This window comes from Manacus vitellinus, unplaced genomic scaffold, assembly GCF_001715985.3.
Source record: "Manacus vitellinus isolate BGI_N305 unplaced genomic scaffold, ASM171598v3 scaffold_11_pilon, whole genome shotgun sequence".
Classification (NCBI taxonomy): domain Eukaryota; kingdom Metazoa; phylum Chordata; class Aves; order Passeriformes; family Pipridae; genus Manacus; species Manacus vitellinus.
Window position 1 is genome coordinate 2247103 of NW_021938895.1, and position 21366 is coordinate 2268468.

The 21366-nt window shown below is 39.9% G+C and overlaps 1 protein-coding gene across 1 annotated transcript in view; it reads right to left on the reverse strand.

The window, feature by feature from the left end:
- The window catches only part of CLIC5 (chloride intracellular channel 5), a 59561-nt gene that overhangs the window by 19342 nt on the left and 18853 nt on the right, over positions 1–21366 (reverse strand). The window contains exons 2-4 of the mRNA XM_008921511.4: positions 12489–12598; positions 12034–12159; positions 10616–10722 (exon numbers count right to left, since the gene is read on the reverse strand). Of these exons, the coding sequence (XP_008919759.1) occupies positions 10616–10722; positions 12034–12159; positions 12489–12598 (343 nt within the window). The remainder of the gene's footprint in view (positions 1–10615; positions 10723–12033; positions 12160–12488; positions 12599–21366) is intronic.

Below are 21366 nucleotides of genomic sequence, written 5' to 3' on the forward strand. Positions count from 1 at the left end.
CGTATTTGTAGGTGCATATATATGTTATTCTGTGTATGTCCAGTGAGAGACATCGGGGTGGTAAATCCCAGGAACATTTCACCCAGGACTCAGAGGAACATGGAGCTGAAATACAGCTGATAGATACCATAAGCAACTTTAGGAATCCAGACACATCAAAAATTTACTCAGAGGTAAAATTCACCTTGCTTAACTTCAGCCATCTACTTGTTAGGTAATTAGTCCCATCTAGTTGTCCAAGTCTCCTCTATAGATAGCAATGAAAGGCAGGTACCTCCAAAGGAAGATCAAAGAAAGGTCACCCAGCTTTAGATCCAAATTTTAAGATAAATCAAACTGCTCTTCAGAAATGGATTGATGTCTCTCTCCACTGATCACAAAAGAAACCAGGATTATTGAATTACTAACATAGCTTTTAGACAGACTTAGCCGAGATGATATCTCCCTCATAATCCCTCTTCCCTTCCCTCCTCACCCCATCTACAAACTTTTGATGATGTTTATTGATCAATTAGAGCTACATCCCAAAATTTTTTACAAAGCTACATCCCAAAATCTTGACAGATCTGTCTCAAAAAGTTCCACAGAATATGACTCAGAGAGTCTGAGACCTTGATTCCCCCGGTACCATTTTCCTAAGACAAATGATCCAAGGGTTAAGGGGTTACCTGGATTTAAGAGACCTGAGTCTCTTCTTCTCAACCTCTTCTACATGACCTTATAAAAACCATTTAAATCATTTGCCTTGTAAGTTCCTATATACAAAATAAGAATAAAAGTACACTTCAGTCACAAACTCTGCATTAGTAAAGCTGTGATGCACCACCCGTGGACATATGGTTCAGGTTAGAGGAAGGTACACAGTAAATATAACAAAAAGAAGAGGCATCTGGCCATCTTCCTTTTTTCATACCATTTGTCCTACTCCCAAATTAAACCTAATGAAACAGGTAAATCAATAATGTCTTTAAAAAATTTAAACACATTTTTTTAAAGCACCTAGAAAGAATGTTTTGACTTATGTCTAATTTTATACTGAAAATTCAGGTTTCCTCCTTCCCTTTCCTTATTCAGTTTTACAGTGGAGGCAAGAAATAAATGTAATATTTGTAACATTATCACAAAGAATGCAGGCAGAGTACCTTAAAATGCTGGTTTTTAAGAAGAAAACCCAGGTGTTCAAATGACACCAAAAGAAAGCTTCACTTCCAAGTCTCTCAGGAGTCCAAGAGACCCTGAGGACAGGAAGCAAGTAAATGTAAAACTACTGGCCTACAAGTGCCCCAGGAAGAACAGCACCAAACTTGCATTTCACAAATCATTGTAACTCTGTAAGCAGCACGTAAATGACAAGCATCATTTCTAGGGCACATCCCCGAGGGCCTAATCCTGACCTCTGCAATGCTAGTCCTGTGCAGGTGTCCCTAAAATAACTGTAGAGAATCAGCAGCTGATTTGCATCAGAAACTTGGGGAAAAAAAATAAAATAAATCCCTGCAGATTATAAAACCACATTATTCATAGTATGAGATTAGCACTCTGCTATCTTGATTTTTGAGATGCTGTGTGTTCACTCAGAGTGTAAAGTTTTGTTTTACTACCAAAGAGCAAACAAGATGATTCTGGGACCAACAAAGGAACACTAACTACATGTATCTGAATTAAATGAGAGTAAAGTGAGCTGCTGGTATAGTGCAGCCAGGCTTTAGCAACAGTGCTGTGGGGACCCCTTGTGTTCCAAGATTTAAGGACCTTAAAAACTTTTTTAAAAAGTCAGTTCCTCTACAGGCTGTTGGCACTTGAATCTTAAATATCAATTTATTTCAATTCCAGGCATGTAGAAGAATAAAGTCTGCTTTTGTTTACACCAGGATAATCCCAATTGCACTTCAATTATTTCAATTACATTATATGTAATTCCAGTATTGGTGGAATGAGAGGGAAACACAGCAATGCCTATCTAGCAGCACCTGAGGATGAAATTTTAAAGATATTAAGTTCCCAAATCCCTTAGTTCACTTTAAAAATCTCAGTCTCAAATAGATTTATTTAATGTTTTCAGTATTTTCTGTCCTTTGTGTTCAGAAATTGTTACTGAGACACAAAAAGCCATGAGACGACGAGATTTACAAATGACTCACATCTTAATTCTTTTCCATTGTTTCTCTGCTTTTGAGATTTTTTTGTTTCAAGCCCCATGAAATGACTTAGGGATCATCCCGATTATGCCTCAACCTCTCTGAAAGGTGCAAAAGCAAAAAGACTTTTAATTATGTCTGGATGCATGAAAAAATTTCCAGTATTAGTAGGGAGGTCACATTCCCTCTGTTGCAACTGCTGTGGCAAGAATTAAGAACATTTTTCCACGTTCTGGTGTCCCCAATTAAAACAAGGCATTGGGAATTCTAGCAAGAGGTCAAAGGAGAACAATAATACAGCGCTCAAGGACTGCAAAAAAGCCTCAAAGACCAAAGACACTTCAGTGCACCAAAGACATTCCAGTTCTTTCTATTCTCTGATCGATCAAATCCAATCCTTTCAAGGATGAAATACTAACATGTTTGCTCAATTGCAAAACTGACTGGGATGGGATTTGCAAGAGATGGTAGCAAATAATCCAAAGGTCCTCCTAGCCTCAAAGTCCCATTTTGATGCCTTATTCCTAACGCTGTTTTCAAGTTAAAGATCAACTATTTAAGATCTGATCTAATAAAGAAAATTAGCAACATTGATTTTCATTTATGTCTCATTCTTGGTTTCCCTGTTATTTTATGAGGAACATTTGCATGCTTCAAACAAAAAAATCTGTTTTGGGAAAAACAGATTCTGGGCCAATTCTTCTCCCTTTGAAGTCACCAACAGTTTTGCAAACTGACTTCCAGGAGCCAGTCATTAGGCTCTCTATCATGTGATAGCTTGCTCTGCAATGGCTAAATATAAGCCTGTGAACAATCCTCTCAGGACATTAAGACCAACTGGGTGTTTAAATCTGAACATCTGCTTATATAAGATTTGGACACTGTACTGAGTAAGGCCATAGCTTCATCTAAGCCCTTGGTGTGGGGAACATACTTAGGATACACCAAGTATAACATGCCGAGGGAAGTCACCCACCAGGGCAAAACCATAGAGCAATGAAGTTAAAACTCAATTCTAAATAATAATGTAATTTAGGCTTCCCATTCCAGCAGTGAGGCGCTTAATTCCTCCCAGGACTGCTGCCGCCAGATTGCTCTAATCCACTTCCAGCTGTGCTACTGCTCCTGTGTGCGAGCATGGGAGCTCGGCTGGGAAACAGAACAAAGCACCCCAGTAAAGCCAGAAGCACTTGGAGGAATATTCAAACACACAGGGGAAATAATTCCCTCTTAAGGAAGAGCATCTGCCAACTACTGTTCCCACTGCAAGTGTTGTAGTCTAGGCCTGGCCTGTGCATATAGGCCCTGGTCCTGCAAAGGCTTGAGAATGTGCCCTAATTTCAGCACATCATTGATCTCGTTGACTTCAGCATATTCTATAACTTTAATTTATATAAATGCAAATATTCTTTAATTTTTTTTCCTTCCTCCTTATGGTATGCAATGTCTTCAAAGTTGCTTCAACACAGATGTGTCATAAAATTACATCTGTTAGTAAATTAATTGCAAATATTTACTATTTCCAGAATGGCTACATCTAAGACCGCTAATCAAGCATATCAAGTCTCTGCCTTGGAGAGCTTGCAGTCTGATCACATCTGGATTTACACAGAATTTTAGTTTTGTGTTGTTTTTACATTGTGTTTTTCACATTTCCATCAGGAAATCTTCATACTTTGATTAGCAACGTCTTAGAAGAAGGAAAGTTCAGAAATATTCCCTAGTAAGTACATATTTCTCAGATTAAGGTGGTGGTGTGTTATCATTTTTGAAAACTGAAAACCTCTTCCTTCTAATGGCATAAAATTTCAGATCTCAGTTCTGGCAGGTCAAAAGATATTGGTCCTTAAAGCTGTCACTGGTCCCAGACAGAATATTGATGGCTCTGGGCCTCCAGCCAGCATGATTTTGAGAAGAACTTTCAAAGAGTTATTTCTCAAGTAAACTTTTTTTTTGCAAACTGCTGTTTCTGGGCATTTTCGAATCAGTCTTTGATTACTGGGCAGAAAGCAGATAAAGCAATTTAGGATGGATGATAAATGCAACTTGCAGCACTTCTTAACAAGTTAGCACACAGCTATCACCACAGTTTTAGTGGTCTTTGTACATGTGTTTTTATAAGGAGACAGAGTGAACAGTTTTATTAACATATCATGAGTGAGTTATGTGGGTCATCCCAAATGGATGGCAATAAAAGCTTTATATCACACTCACCAACATGTATTTGGTACTTTATGTGCCACAAATGTTGCAGAAAAGCTATTTTACATATGTTTTAAAGACTGGGTATTTTTTATATTAGGGCTGGTTTTGTAAAGCTGCCAGGCACTTCAGCTACCATGAGCCCAACATTATTCAGCTCAGGGGGAGTAATAAAAACTTGTTTAAAATGTTCTGAAACAGCTTTCATAGAACCATCACAGAATCACAGAATGGCCTGGGTTGGAAGGGACCTTAAAGATCATCTAGTTCCAACCCCCCCGCCATGGGCAGGGACACCTTCCACTAGAGGAACTGTCATCCTGACATATTAAATCATAAAGCAAATCCTTTTCTCTAAAACAATTTTAAACACTATTCTAGTCCTTCTTGGTTGCATGACAGAGAAAACTTAGTATTGTCACAGCACAGGACAAATTGTGGCTCATGCTGGGCCTTGGACAGATGTGGGATTTTGTAGTGGAAAAGGGAAAATCTGCAACTAAAGAGGAAGGAAAAAATTTAATAGCAAGTTGATATACAGGCATCACACATATTTATAGATTTATATTTATACCTATATATTTATATGGCACCTTGAAAATCTGTTCAAAAAGCATAAAGCATTAATGTTGGTCCCAAAGAGTCTGATCCAAGATCCCTGTCACAGGAAACACCCACCAGTACAGGGGCATTCAAAGAGCTTTTCAAACTTGCTCTGGTGAAGTCAAAGTCAAGAGGAGCTTTGCCAGGAACTTTGCTGAGCACAGGGTGAAGCCTTTAGGCATAGAACAGGATCAAAGCCTCAGGAAAGCCATATCACAACTAAAGTTATAACCTGATCCCTTCAGATGAGAGAAGTCGGTCTGGAAGGAAGGGGGGTGATTCCCCTACCCTTCCCCACCACGCATGGAGATGCTTTGGGGACAGATGTTTTGCTCTTCTACACCGACCTGCTGCTGCAGCCAGACCAGACCATGCTTGTCAGGATGACACAGGCTGCCCACCACATCAAGAAGGTCTTACCCCAGCTCAGGTGCCACAAAGGGTCTGCACCACAGAGCTGGTATTACTCTAAATATTCTACACTGGGATTTGGAGTGAACTGATTTAAAGAGGCATGTGATGGCTTCTAGAAAGGATCAGCACACACCGTTCAGCCTGTGCATGTACCTGTACTATGGGTCTGACTCTCTGCTTAGCAAGAGTAACTCCACAGCATAAAACTGATGTAGGGCAGTTTAAATTCCAGCCCTATACATGTGTGTGCATATCTACTGTACCCACACATACACAGCACAGGGAGAGAGACATTTCCCACCTCACACACTTAACCACAAAGTGTGATGGAGCTACTGAAAGAGGTGAACGGCATTTAATCACATGTGAGTTAATGATTTAAATGTGCTTTTATTTTTGGCCTCTTGATGTAAATCCAAACCAGACAAGCGGAGTCCTCTGGTCAGACGGCTGGAAATTCCTCTGCATGAAATCATGTTGGTGGTCTCCCAGCTCAGCGCCTTCTGAAGAGCCGTACAGTGAAATATCCTTCCGTACCACTAATGAATGCGCCCACCCACACTGGAGCTGGTGCCCCCTAAGAACTCAATTCAAGAACAACTTTTTAAACTCATACATGAAATCAAAGGGCTCATTCTGCGAGCCAAAGAACTTACAATTTTAGGCGGGACAGTTAATGGGTGGTTACTCTAGGTTGTCCCCTTGGTTTGCAGTACACAGTCTCGCAGGAAAAAATAATAAGCAGGATACTGTATATGTACACAGCATTCCAGTTAATTAAATTTCATCCTCCTCCAATGAATACATAAATTGTTGCTACCCTGGTGACTGTACAGAGCTTGAGTGACTTGCTCAGCATCAACCAAAGGAACTAAAGTAAACACACAAGACCTTGGTTTACTTTCCTGGGCTCAGACAAGACCTCCTTCTCGATATTAAACAATCACTAAACAACCAGAAACACTCAAATTGGCTGTGAAAACTTGAGCAAGAGCATCCAGGAAATAATTTTCAAGACTACTGCCACTAAACCCTCCCAAGGACTCCTGTCCTTGTGTGAAGGAACACTTGTCATTTCAAGCACAAGGGCCAGAAAACTGCATAACTCGGTTTTGCTATCCAAGTGAGACACAGATCATCCCACGATGAGGAGATGAGTCCTTCAAGCAGGCCTGTTATAAAATTATCAAGTGGCACGGGGGGTGGAAGGAATCAAGTTCTAATTGAACTGACTTGAAATAATAAATGCACACACTTTCTTTAAACACAGCTTGCCACATCCTGAGAATCTGGAATCAATTCCTTCCCTTTCAAGAAGCTTAAAAGTGGTGGGACTTTGATATGGCATGAGCATGTTTGCTTCTGGGCTTACAGCCCTCGCCAGCCCGTTCCAAAACTTTCAGCGCTTTTATATTATAAGACAGAAAGTTAGGAAAACAAAGATGGAAAAAAAGAATCAGAAATTCAGGGAACTATTAAATCAGGGCAGCTTTGCTGCCAAATACCTTTGGTAAGTAAATGAATCATGATCAATAACATATTGCCATGCAGACTTACAGGAGAAGGTTATCACCTGCTTCTGTGCCAGGCACAAAACATAACGGTGTGTGGCTAATGAAGTACTACATGAATCCAGAAAAAAAAAATCACTATTTTTCTCTGTAATGTTAAAGCATTTTACTTCAAAGTAAATTTAACTCGTCCAGAAAAAACATGATTTTTTCCATTTGTCAAAATTGATAGGTTGCTATGAAACACTTCTCTTTTGATGATGTTGCATTTGTAAGAGCAAACTGTCTTGACGGAAGGAACCCTATTTTTGTTAAGGGGATGTTTCAGCCCTGATTGTAAAGCTGCTTGTTTTATACATTCACATATTTGCCAGCAGAGGGTATCACAATCTTAGAAACACATGTACATACCTATCATTGAATCTATTCATTTATATGTGAGGATTTAGACATACACACTAAACCAAGAAGTTACCAATCTCTTGTTTTCTTTAGTAACTTTTCCATTATTGAAATTAAAAAAATTGTTTGGCTACTTAAAGGCTACAGACTGTGTTAGCAGAGCCATCTGCTATGAATATTGCAATGACATAGCCAAGCAATGGCATAATCTGAAGCCTGACATTCCTGCATGGCCCTGGCTGTAAACCCTCCTGGGAGGAACACCAGCTTGGGCTTATCTTCAGAGTGCATTAGGTTCTCATTAATTCTTACATCCAGTATCCTCATGCTGCATAAATCTCATTTAATTATCCCAACCACTTCACGCCACTTTACCACAAAGATGTAACAGCCACAGGCTGTAGTGAGAGCTCGTATTGCACAGACCACATGATCTCTGATAAAGCAGTACACTACGAAGAATGATCACATATAATTACACCTTACCCACACTTCTAGAGATAGGCTGATGCTACAAATTCCCAGCCTGATATCCCACACGTTAATGAATTTACTTCCCTGACTCCCAATTTAAGAACTTAATTTAAACGACCTGATGTTTGGTGCTTTAGCTTCCCTGGTATTCAGCAGTCCCCTATTCCCAACTAAAATAAATTAAAATTATTGTTTATATAATGGCCTGAGTTCTATGATCTATTTTTAATTTATTAACAAGTCTTTTTCTATTTGTGTTTTGATCATGTGCAACTGATGTCCCAGTTACTGGTGTGGCTTTCCAGATTAACCCAAGCACTTGAGTCAGCTGGAGTTAGGAGCAAATATAGAGGATGACTGTGAGATGTATTACCTTTATCTGAGCATTGGAATCTATAGGAACCATTTAAGATAACAACAAACAGCAATCTCTGTTCCTTTTGGATCTCACCTGCTCATATGGAGACAGGGAACGGGACTTCACCTCAGTAATTATATTTTATGTATATAAAATGCTTTTTATTATTACAGAAATATATACAACTATTTATACTGTTATATAGGAAAGACAATGTGTCATAATCTGCTGTAAAAGGACATGTATCAGATCAGGGATAGAGCCCCAGATTCCTTTTGGATCAGTGTTGCAATTTTACAAAATACCAATCAAAAAGAAATAGGTTCACATGGGAATATGCATCCAGTGATGTGGTCCTTTCCTTTTCAGACATAGTCTTTTCACTGCTCAAGAAATCTAACACAACCACTTTTTGATTAACTCATTATCTGCCATCCAAATCAGCCTTCAGAATAACTGCTGTGGTTCAGATTAACTGGACAGGAAGGTGGGTAAAACATCCCTGGGATAAGGGAAAAGGTATTCTTGCTTAGCCCTTGAAAACTGGAAGTCAACTACTCTACTGAAATTGAGGTCTATGTCCCACAAAGTGTAAGTCTGCTTTGACAGTCCCAAGGACCCAGAGGTCCTCAGATACTTTACTCTGTTGATAGAAAAAACATGTGGGTATTACTGATATTCTACTTGTCTGTGTTTATTCTCTTTGCACAGCTGTAAAAAAATTAAGCTAAAACCTTTTCTCTACTTCAAAGAGGAAAGTTGAGGATGAGTGCATTCAGAGATTGCAGCGTCTGGATATGACAGGAGCACGAACTAGCTAACAAAAATGGAGTGAAGGTGTTTGCAGGGAACAAAGACTGTCTCTTTTCCCTATAACCTTGGTGAGCTTAATTGGCATTGGAAGCATTTTCCTTTTCTTTCAAGAGTACCTAAACCAAGGGCTTGTTAGGCAGATCTAGGGAAAGCTCCCATTAATCATACTGCAGGTTCTAAAAATGTGGAGTGCTTTGCAGGGTTAGATTCCTTATCTCACAGTAGTGGATATCCGACCTTGAATTCCAGCTCTGCTTATGGCCAGATGCAGATACCTCTAGGACAGCCATTTATTCCTGTTTGGAGATGCCAGCCCTTGTGAATCCAGGGATTTGCATATTGCAGAGTCACTGAGAAGTGAGAGTTGGGATTCTGCATGTGGACAGATACCCGTGGCTGTTTTAGGATACAAGCTGAAGATTTATAGTTGCAGAGCAGACCATAAAAATTCCTTGTAAATTGCCAAGATATTTTACTTTCATTGTAACATCTATTTAGTCTAACTCTTAATTTATTTTCCTTTTACAACTTCCTACAGAGGTTAGCTGAGCGTCCCATTAGCATTAGACAAAAAAACCCCAACTCTTTAGAATCACTGAGAAATGAAGCACTGTAATTATTTCCTTCTGTTAACAACACAAAAAAATGATGGAGGAGATTGTTATCTGGCATAAATCATCATTTACCCACTTTTATCTCATGGGTCAGCCCCGGGCAATGAAATATAATTGCACAGATGAAATGCGTGGCAGACCTGGAGCCTGAAAAAATCTAGTTTTCTCTGAATTATATGAGCACATGGTGTTCAACAGGCATTAGGTCTCTGACTGTGAAACCAGTAATACAAGATAAGAGGTATTAGTATATTCTTATATTCACATCAGTAAGTGATTGCAAATATTCTACTAGATCATCTCCAGAGATAGGGATGTGTAAATCCATTAGCTTTCATGGAGCAACAGGAGCTAAGACTAGCTGAAGTGTTGTTTCTCTAGGGGAAAGGAATGTGGAGAAGAACAGCAATTTCATTAAGAAGACAGTGTGGGATGCATATAAGTATGAATGGCATCTGGTTTCTGGGGGGGTTCTTTTTTTCGACAAACAAACATGAGAAGGAAAGTTTGGACCTTACCAAGTGCAGTTACATTTCTTAAAGCCACTTCTTTCATTTAATAACTTTATGTTGGATGTCTTGATATAACTCAGTTTATATGAGCAAATTAGCTACAACAACATAACATAATCATGAGGTAAGCGGGTCTCATAGCCACATCTAACAAAGTATGAGGGGTCATGGCATGAGTTGGCCTCGGAGTTCTGGGTCCAGTCAGCACACGCTCCTCTAAGCAGCATCTGGGCAAAGTAGAGGATGTAGCACAGGCCACCAGTCATTTCCAACAAGCACTAAGGGATTCTGTTCTGGTGAGGAAGCTGGGCTGTATGGACAGGAGTCATGTCACGGCTGTTGGTAAAGAGGTTACTGAACACTCTGTGGCCTGTTTTATTTACTACTACAGATGTAGTTAATTCAGCTGGGAACATGTGGATTTAGCCCACTGAACCAACCATCTCCCACTGCTCAGCAGCAGAACCTGATGTCATCCAAACAGACCTTGAAATAAAATTAGGAGGGAATGGTAAAATTATTCCACTTCTAAGCACAGAAACTCCCTGGCACATTTGGCAGTGATCATACTCACCAGCATTATCCTGCTGCTTGGTATTTTTGATGTATGCAGAAAATTTGGAAAAGATATCAATTCCAGCAGTGTTTGATTCCCGGTGCTTAGCAGCCAGCTTGGGGTACCTGAAAAAGCAGAAGCAGTGTGAAGAGTAACGTCTTGCTACCAGCATCATAGGGATGGTTACAAATACAATTTAATAGAAGAAAGACAAAAGCTCCTGTACGAGGAACTGTAATTAACATCATCATTTATCTCAAAACAACAGCTTGGTAAGTCCCTCTTAACAATATCTGTTGGAGAGTTACACAGAGATGGTTTCAAGACAAAGGTAATTGTGCTTTGTGTTACCACGATCCAAGATACAGTGGCCTTAAATCAGAATGAAGCATAAATTTCCAGAAATTTTGTGGGGGAGAATTTGGCTGCCAAGTCTCTCCATTATGAATGGCAGTCATGTCTAATCCCCTACACCAAAAATGTACCCCAGGATGGAACAGCAAGGCATGTTAGGATCACCCAGGTGAAGGAACATAAAGATTTCAGCCTCCGAATTGCTTTTTATAGGCAACTGGTGCAAAGGAATATATCAATTTGAAAGATAAACACAATTTAAGACTTCTACTGACTTCAGTGGTCTTGGAGTAGAGTATAGAAAATTAAAATATCTGATCTCTTGCCTCACGACTATCCTATAGCTGCTGATTCACTTGGAGGTAAAACACTCCATAAGGAACCAAGCCAAATTTCATTGATTCATAGATTCTAAGGTCCAACTCACAAGCCAGCAATTTCTTTTTCCCATTATCCTTGTATTAAGTCCAAAACATTTGACTAACTAAGGCATATCTGGTAAATCTAAACCTTTCCTTGGTAGCTTTTCATACTGAAAAAATCTGGGCCTTATTTCTAATCTGAATTAGTTTGGTTATAACTTTCAGTCATGGGCTCTTGTCATTTCTCGACTAGAATAATGAGCACTTTTCTGCTTCCAGAGCCTCTCATCCTCTGTAATCAGTTCCCCTTCCAAACTTCCTAATACACCGTACAGTTCAGAATCCTCCAGTTTTTCACTGTAAAATGCTTTTCCTGGCACAGATATTTTGTGTGGCAATTCTCAGCATCTCTTCCAAGTTATTTTTAGCTTTGCAAAATGTGGCCACCAGACCCCTACAAAATTTTTCTAATACCAATCTCCTTAATTCTGCATACAAGGGTATCCTGAAATGTGTACAGAGAAAACAGTCTGCAGTTATTAGTCACACAAGTAACCTTCACACATGGAAGTCATCTCACTGAAGCCAGCAAGTTTCATAAATAAATATTACTCCTGTAAGTAAAGGTTGTAGGAAGGAGCGCTTTTTAGGAACTCTTCTTAGGACATCTTTCATTTCTAGGAAATGGAATTTTGACTGAAAAAAATCTCAAGTTCTTACTTTGGAGGTGCAAGAATCTCTTCCAAGAATTCCTCAATCTTGTTAACATCTGTCTTGACTTCTCCATTAAATGTCAGGAAAGGTGGGTGGGTCCCAGGAGCCAGATTGTGCAGGTCAGCTGGCTTTCTGCAGACAGAGAAAAAAAGTCACTAAATCACTAATCTTTACAATCAGGTAGTTGCACAGATATTTATAGTTCCTAGAAAATCAGTCTTTTTTTTTTTTTTTCTGTAATTTGTGGTTGGAAGACTCCAAAAGTACCCCAAGTGCCCTGTTTAATATTAAAACATTCCACAAGTGAAAAAAAAACGACAACCAAACCCGAATCCCAACTATTTTGTTGTGCACCACAGGCTCTCTAGGTTAGATACAAATCTGATTGAGCTTGGTGGTGCCTTTGTGTAGGACAAACATTGGATCATTTCACTATTTCAGTTAAACTGAACAGCTTTTACCTTTTCAGATCAACAGTGGTGACGTTGAACACAACTCCTTTGAGCCACAGGATCATGAAGAGACGCTGGGAGAATGGGCAGTTCCCAATGCTTTCTCCATCTATACCAGCCTGAGGGATGGAAAGGAAGAAAAAATGGATTTCAGACTTGTTAGTCATTTACCTCCCCCAAGATGGAAAACAGGATGTCACAAGAAAAATAACCAGTTTAAAAATAACCAGCAGTGCCTGTTATTTAATATAGTTTATCATCAACACGAGCATGGAGTTATTGCAGGATTCAGTCTTTGTCAGGAGCTTGAGAACGCAACATGGAGCCTCTCCTGAGGGCAGCCCGGGGTAAAGAGATGTGTCCTTTGCTGATGCCAAGCGACATCCAGGATGTTCTCTCAGTTACTCTCATCCCTACAGGAGTTCCAGCTTCATGAAAAGGATAGAAAAACTCAGGACAGGTTTTCTGCTCAATTAAAGTCTGCAGATTATATCAGCTCAATGTCTGCTTCACTGTTTTACTATCTAAAATGTGTACTTTATATTCAAAACCCAAATCCTATGGAAATTGACTAATTCTTCTTCATATCCAGCAAAGCAACCCCAAACACAAACAACCAGATGCAGACACAAATCTCCATCTGAATCCTTCGAGGTTCAAGGCAGATTTCAGCCACCACATTCAGTCTGTTCCTATCTCTAGTACCTAATGAATTGCCTACGAACCACTACAAACCAATAAAAAACTGCTAGTGTTAGCATTGAGGAAACAGCCTATTTTTTCCTCTAAAAATTTATGGTCCTTAGCCATGCAAATTCTGACTTTGAGCCATGGAGGGATACAAATAACACCAGCCGAACTGAGCCAAAGCTGCGTCCAAGGACAACATCCTTCTACAATAATCATGCTTGTGGCCAAAGCTTTCAGGACGACAATGGTTTTGATAGATTTCCATTTTAATTTGTGGTACCATTGTGTTTAAAAGATTCTTATAATCCTGGTGAAGCAACCAACCCTCTGTTGTTGACCCACATGGGTTGCATAACTGTATTTTATACACACAGTGTGTGTCCAAAAATGGTTGATGAAAGAGCTAAGCAAATAAATGCCCTCTTCCTTTGGAGACAATATTATATTACTCTGTTGGCTCTCATAAATTTTATCTTATTAATATTCAAGCTGTGAGGTAGCATTTCTCTGTCTTAAAGAAAGAATCACTTCTAATTATTGCAGCTCTGTGAAACATCCACAGCACAATTAGAAACATTCAGAGATTAGAAACGTCCAGCTGCTACAAATTCAGGCCTTGCCTGTGAAATGACATTTCTTGTCGCCAGACTATGGAGAGAGTATGGACTGAAGGCTTGGAGACAACCTGCCATAAAGTTTAGGGTTATGTAATGAATTTTGCTCTGAATTCAGATTCAGTTTCAAACACTCAGAACTCTAGAGGTATTTGGATATAGAGGTATTTGGGTGAACAGTTTGGCTGCAGTTTGACTCGAAACTATGGATCTGCAATGTGTCTGGCACATGGTATATGTGAGAATCAGCAAACCATGTGGGTGAAAGCATGGCAGGGCATGAGGATGGGAAGATGCATTTTCCTATCTACCTGAGGTGTGAGTAGCCCGGTTCTATAAAATTTTATAAGTTAAATAGTTAGCACTGTTCTGCAAATTTCACGGCAACAGCAACAGCGTCACCATGGGAATACCAGGCACCAACCAGGTGTGCCATAATTACTGCAAAGTCACAGTTGCTGATTAAACCATTGCCAAGAAGTTTTAATTTCTTACCCTTCCTCAAAAGAGGCAAATGCTATGGGAGAAACAGTGATACGACACCAGATTTCCCCTTGGCTTTTTCACCATCCTAATCATAATTGCATCCTTCATAATGGAGCTGGATAACTGAGTCTGCAAACAATATGTTATAAACTAGAATTTGAAGAAAAACAGATCAGTGAAACAATTAGAGGGCAAGAGAGTGCAGGCAGGAGGGCTGATTCTCATCTTACCTCCTCTGGAATGACTTTGGCTTATAAGTTCATTGACTCTGTTTTTTCTTCACCTGACTGCCTTCAAAGTAAGTGCAAAACCCTGGTTTGCCAAGTTCTGCAAATACCCTGAGAGCAAAGGGGTCTTGTCTCACAGTGATATGCAAAGCTCCAGCTCTCCTGCAAGTCTCCATCCCGCACGGAGACAACCTCCTGCCTGGCAGCATCGCCCACTTCTTGTGCTGCAAGTAACAATTTCATCTTTCTCAGGAAAGAGACTCAGGAACATCATTTCCCTGCTCTCTCCAACTTCATATTCTCATGCAAAGGTTAAGGGTTACCCAGATCTGCATTTTTTTAAACATTCTCTGTCCTTCGAGGAAATGGTGGAAAACCCTCTAAATATCAGAGGACTAAAGGGGGGACAGAGCAGCTGAATTACAAGGAAGAAACGGAAGTGATGGGTCATGTGAGGCTAAGGGATGCAGAAGTCATTGGGGAAAGGAGAAAGATGTGAAATCTGGAAGACATAAGATTCACTTGGTGATCAAAAATAAAATTAATTGTGTAGGTCAAATGAGGCCTCTAGTATCTTCCCAACACTTCCAAAGGAGTGGGAAACATTAATTGCTAGAGACATACTGGGAATAGGCAGAGGAAATTCCAGAAACAAAAGATAAACTAAAGAAAAAGTACGGCATGATCTCTGTTCAAAGCTCCTGGATCTGGAAGCCAGGCTTATGATTTGGGTGGGGAGTGACTCATGGGTTTTGATCTCATGTGACTGGCATAACTGAAAACGCTACCACAAATCACAAGGCAAACTGGTGACAGAGGAGGGAACAGAATCAAAATCTCCCCAGCAACACAATTTATCCATTAAATTCAGCTATTTTTCTGCAGAAATTATAGGCAAGGCTCTGTCGGTTTTGTGAATCTTTTGTCATTGCTTCTAACAGCAGTCAGTAATTCAATGTTCAGTACTCAGAAAGAGCAAAACCTTAGCAGGTAATAACTTCAAAGGCTTATCAGAGTGTTGTGAGATCCTTTATGAAGTCTATTAACTACCAGGAGGAGATGAGAAAAAAGAGAGAACTTCCCAGGCTTAGTCACTCTTCAAAGAAAAACGGCTTTCTTAAATCACCCCAGTAGTGCCTAAATACAAATCTATTACATATCTGTCCAAGGGTAAGGGCTCAGAAAGGCAGGAATTAAATAATATCTTAATCAAGATCAAGAACTCAAACAGTGGATGGAAAGAAAAGAGCAAATAATTGACAAGCTGGAGAACCACCATTTATTCCTGCTGCTGTTCAAAAATGAGCACAAAAGCTTCTCTGAAGCACAGTAAAAGTGATGAACCGTTTACAAAAAGGAGCAAGTTGATGATATATGCACTCTCCCTGCCAGCAATGTCAGATATTTCTGATATAATGATTGCAACTAGGGACAGTTCTGGCAAATCTGATGTAATGATTGCAGCTAGGGATGGACTTGAGGCTTTGTGGGCATGGATAAAGGAGACAGAGTTGTTAAAGTGAACTATAAGCTTCACAGCTGTGAAAAGGCTTCAGAGCCTCCTTCTCCCAGTGGAGAAGAACCTTACCTGAAAAGGCAAATTTCCAGAGTGACTGTGGAAAACAGATTTGAGGATTTGCTGGGTGAGACTCTTTGGCCAATGCTCATCCCACTGCAGTTTAACTGAGATGTCTAAGAGAAGGTCTTCTGAGAAGGTAAGGTCAAGATGCACATCTGAAAGATAATTGTGGCCACCTTTCACTTCAACTGAACCACTGAGTATCTGATTTTGGTGGGATGAATGTGGACCACAGCAAAAAAAGCCTGGAGTTTGCAGAGACAGAATTTCGAGATAATTATTTTGCTCTATCTTGGAAACATCACCTTCTGCTCCCATTTCTTCCTACAAGCTTACTTTTATTAGGTTACTTAGTAAAAAAGTATGCTTTTCTACTTAATCTCCAGCTGTTTAGGTCCTTCACACCAACTGATGCAAGGTCCTGCCCTGGAACTTGGTATAATCACATCAAGAAAAGCCCACTGTCATACCAGCTGCTTGCCTCTGTCTGAGTAATGGCAAGAATGAACAAGATGTTCTCCTTTATTAATTATAAGGCACTCCTCCTTAAATAGTTCAGCTATTTTTAATGGATTAATTAAACCTTAAAGACAGTTGTGTGCACAAGTGGGGGCTGTAGAGACACATTATCAATTAACATAATCAAGGAGGTTTTGGGAGGGAGAAAAAACGGTCTCAGTGATTTTATGAGCTTGTGTCAAGTGTTTTTGTAGAGCTGTGGGAGTATCGAGAGACTCCAACCACTGCACAGCACAGCTCAAAGATGTGAACAGGGAGCTCTTCTCAAGTTCAAGATAATATTTTGCTACAAATGAAACAACTGGAATAAACTTCCTCACATATCCCAAAAATAATTCAACTGGTACATGCACAAGGACTGCAATGCACACAGACAACCGTATATTATTTTAATAATCTTAAGGGAGAAAAAAAGGGCAAGTTTCACTTACTCCCAAAATATAGAACTTTAAAGAAATACACCATCATTAATAATGACTAAGCATCTATCTTAAAAATGGCAGTGCTGGCAAGAGTTGCATATCACAGAGCACTGTGTTTTTTCCAGGCAAATAATATATTTAGTTTTTTCTATCTTCCTTCTTTGATTTTTCACTGCGTTGAGGCCACTCTGCATGTGGTCCAGGGGTCTGTAAGACTCTGGGGTAAAGCAGGGAGACACTTTTGATGACACTAAAACACATTTCTTTTTCAAAAGGATTTTAACAAGTTAACAAAAGCAGTCAGGCTAATTCACCTCAATGTTTCCCAGTAAGGATTAAGGAGGGATTTGATTTCATCATCCCTACAATCAAAATTGAGACTCACATTACACATGGTTACACCCTCTCTGTTTTAAAATTGGGAACGCTCCTGCCTTTTGACACTTACTCCCCTTACGCTCAGAACCCAAAGGGGAAGTGAAAATCCTATTCGAAATGCAGAGCAAGCCAGGAAATATCCTATTTACTGTGCCATTAAGAAAAAAAAAAATCTGTCTTAGTAATTATACCACACACACAATAGCACAAATCTCCATTGTAGGGAAAAATCATTGGTTGCAACGTGAGATCAGACATGCCAAGGTATTGCTTTAGTAAGGATCATTTCTTTCCAGTTTCTCATCTTTTTTTTTTTTTTCCCCCAACTTCTCATCCAAATGTAAAAGCCAGTGAGCAATTTGGAGTGCCACCAACGGAGAGGCAAGCTAAGAAGTGCACATTCATAGAGCAGCACTGGTAGGTCTCAAGTTAGAAGTAAATCTCGTTGCACAAGCCCTGTGTATCACAGGACACCCTTGTTGACTGTGGCTCTGGTTCAGGAAAAGCATTTAAGCATGTGCTGAAATACATCCCAATTCAGAGGAAGTATATGCTTGACGTTAAGCATGTTCTTAAGTCCTGATGATTTCAACAGACTTAAGCACATACTTAAGTGCTTTCCTGAACAAGGGCCTATAACAACAATAATAAATTTGCTGTGCAGCATTTTAACCTCATTAAGCTTTTTTCCAAGATTTTATTTTGCTAGGAGAAGCTCCTCCTCCTTCCAAAGCAGGGCAAGACAGAACAGGAATATGTTCCTGAGGACACACACGCAGAAATAGACTATGTGCATATATGTCAAATAAAAATAGAGCATTTGCCTGGAAGACTGTCAGGATAGTGACAAAACAAAAAGGAAGTGGTGAAACTCTTTAGCCAGCTCCCCAAAAGCCAGCCAAAATGTTGTCCAAGTTTGGCATTACATACATGCACATATTATAGATGCACATAAGCTTAACTTGGTCTGCACTGCCGGCCAATTTGAGGGGAGCTGGCTTGTTCCACTGGGTTCAGACAAGCTGGGCAGCACGTCAGCAGAGCTGAGGATCTCCAAGGAGCTGTCACTGCACTTCTCAGATCTCTGCATTTCTGTGAGAGATGCGTTTGCACTCCTGAGACATTCAGGATTTTCAGAAGATGGAAGTGCAGGTTGGAGACCCCGTGGACAGGACAAACCTATCTTTAGGTTTGGTAAGTCATGATTTTCCAACTTTTTTATTCACATGAATGGGAGCATGGGCAGGAAGGAATCAGTCATACAAGTCAGCTTCTTCCTAGGGATCTTTTCATTACAGCTTAGGATACTCACAATTAAAGATCAGTCATCTTCCACATCAGCTAAGGTACTGGTAGCAGAACAGCTGCACTCACAGTGATCAACCTGCACAAAAAGGGTTCCTCAAGGGCTTTGTTATAGCCACTGGCCACTGCATATGTTCTGCATGAAACATGTTTTGCTCTGAAATAAATTTTGAGATGCCCTAGAATTCCAATAATTCAGGTTCAATGTAGATGTAGAAAACTACAGACTAAACACAGGTGTATAGTCTCATCACAGAATCACAGGATGGTTTGGGTTGGAAAGCACCTAAAAGATCACCCCATTCCAACCATCTGCCATGGGCAGGGACACCTTCCACTAGACCAGGTTGCTCCAAGCCCCATCCAACCTGGCCTTGGACACTTCCAGGGATGGGGCATCCACAGCTTCTCTGGGCAACCCATTCCAGTACCTCACCACTCTCCTAGTAAAGAATTTCTTCCATATATCTAACCTGCATTTCTTTCAGTTTGAACCCACCATGTGAAAATGGTTCTATGCTATTCCATCACCTCTTCTTTCTTCAAAGAACTAAAGGCCAATGATTTGACAAATATCAACAGAGCAGAGAAGCATAGAGTGGTCTGACACCTTAGATCAAGCAATTATTTTGTTCTCATTTATATTTATAGATCCCTTACTTATCTTTGCATATGGTTAACTTAATGAGGAATTATTATTAGATAATTAAAGGTAGTGGGAACTACAATGACACTTCCTACACCAACATATATGTATATATAAGAATTAAGGTTGGGACAATTTTTTTCCAGGAGACCATATTCCAGCATGCTCTGCCATGCTGTGAAAAATTTCTGCACACCAAGACTGACTTTTACATGGTGGTGTATAAGGGAAAGGTCTCCAGAAGAGTGGAAGTCATTTAGTAACATCAGCAGTATTGTATAAAGAAATCACATAGAATGTATTTAATTTATATTATTTTAATGTCAGCAAAATATGAGCTAAAAGGATGGGTGGCAAATGCTGGCTGACATTTCCAAAGTGGCTAGCAGTTTTAGGTCCTGTGAGACAATTTGAAAGCAGCTGACTTCTCACAAGTATCAATTCTCTACACTTAGAAAATCAGGCCACAAGCCACCCAGAATGAAAAGCTGCTTTTAAAAGCCTTAGTAAGAAGGGAGTATCACTGTGAGCTGTGACTGTGAGCTTCTTGAGCAACTAGACAAAAAATTAAGAGTGTTCTAGAAGAAAATCTCTACCGGAAGAATATTCTTCGAGGAGCTCACTCAGAATTTGACAAATACCTGGAGATGTGCAGTGGCTCTGGCCATACCACCTTGGAAATAGGCCTGGAGTTGTGGTCTTTGGCTGCCCCCCTGAGGGTAGGCAAGGTGCTGGGACCACACAAAGACATAAGAACATGGGGTCCCAACGTGGAGCTCAGTAGGGCTCCCAGGGCTCCTGGCTGCCCAGCAGCCCACTCACCAGCCAAAATTTCCTTTTAAAACTACTGAGATTGTTTCAGTTTCCCTCCTCACTGAAAACTCACCACAGCTTTGGTTCAACAACATTGTGAATGTTTAAAAATGGTTTTTTGAGACTTAGGGAAATTTAGAGCAAAATCTTGACATTCTTCAAAACCCAAAATTGCCATTCTCATCACAGCTCTTGGCAGCAGATTGTTCACAAAGCTCATGTGCTTCCAGACACAGTGGACTGAAAGTACAGGTGTTTCTTTCTTGGCTTGACATAAAAATAACAATCATCCTTTACACTTCTTCCTAAGCCTTTTCCAATCTAATAAAGCAATTCTGCTCCTATCACTCACCAGTATCATGGCACAGGATCCTGGGTACCCATGATAGCCACTGGACGTAACCTCAGAGAACAGCTTTTAAAAGCCTTGATTTTTGGTGACCCATCAATAATTCATTGAGACACCACAATAACAAGAAAAGAACTTAAGAAATGTCAGATATATAAGCTTAACACATAGACAGATACTTGAATAAATGACTAAACCACAACTCACAAGCACACATGGAAATCTGAAGTTGGTAAGAAAAGACAATATGGATTTTTCAGGAACAAATGACATTAATTAAGCTAAGCAAATTTAGTTGTCTGCCAGGGTTACCAGCACTGCAGGTAAAAAGGAAGCAGCAGGTACCTGGAAGCTGACCTCTGTAAGGTTTCCAAAGTCAGCTCCAGATCGTATTTTATTAAACAAAGTAAGGAAATGGGACCTGTATGAAATTACTGCAAAGTGCTTGTATAGGTGGTTGAAAAATATTTATGAAGTGGTAATAACAAAGTTTTCTGCTACTCTACAAATACAACAAATAGAGGTACCATAAAGGCCTATGACAAGATGAGTCACATTTAATGTTTCCATTAGCAAAATGGGGGAAGGAACAGATAAAACCTTGCAAAATTTCCTGACAACAACAAGCAGAGAGGTTATCAGCATTTCCCAGGAGAGGAGCAGACTTCAAAGTGATGCTAAGAAGTTGGAACAAAGTGTCTGAAGTCACTTAAATGAAATTCAGGGAAATTAACCTCAAGGTGTAAGATGTGAGAGGAACAAAATGTGACATACAAATGCTGGATGGGGAATAGCTGGTGAGGCTGTGAGGGTGAAGGGAAAGAGGTTTTACGTAAATCACAAACAACAGGAATCATCA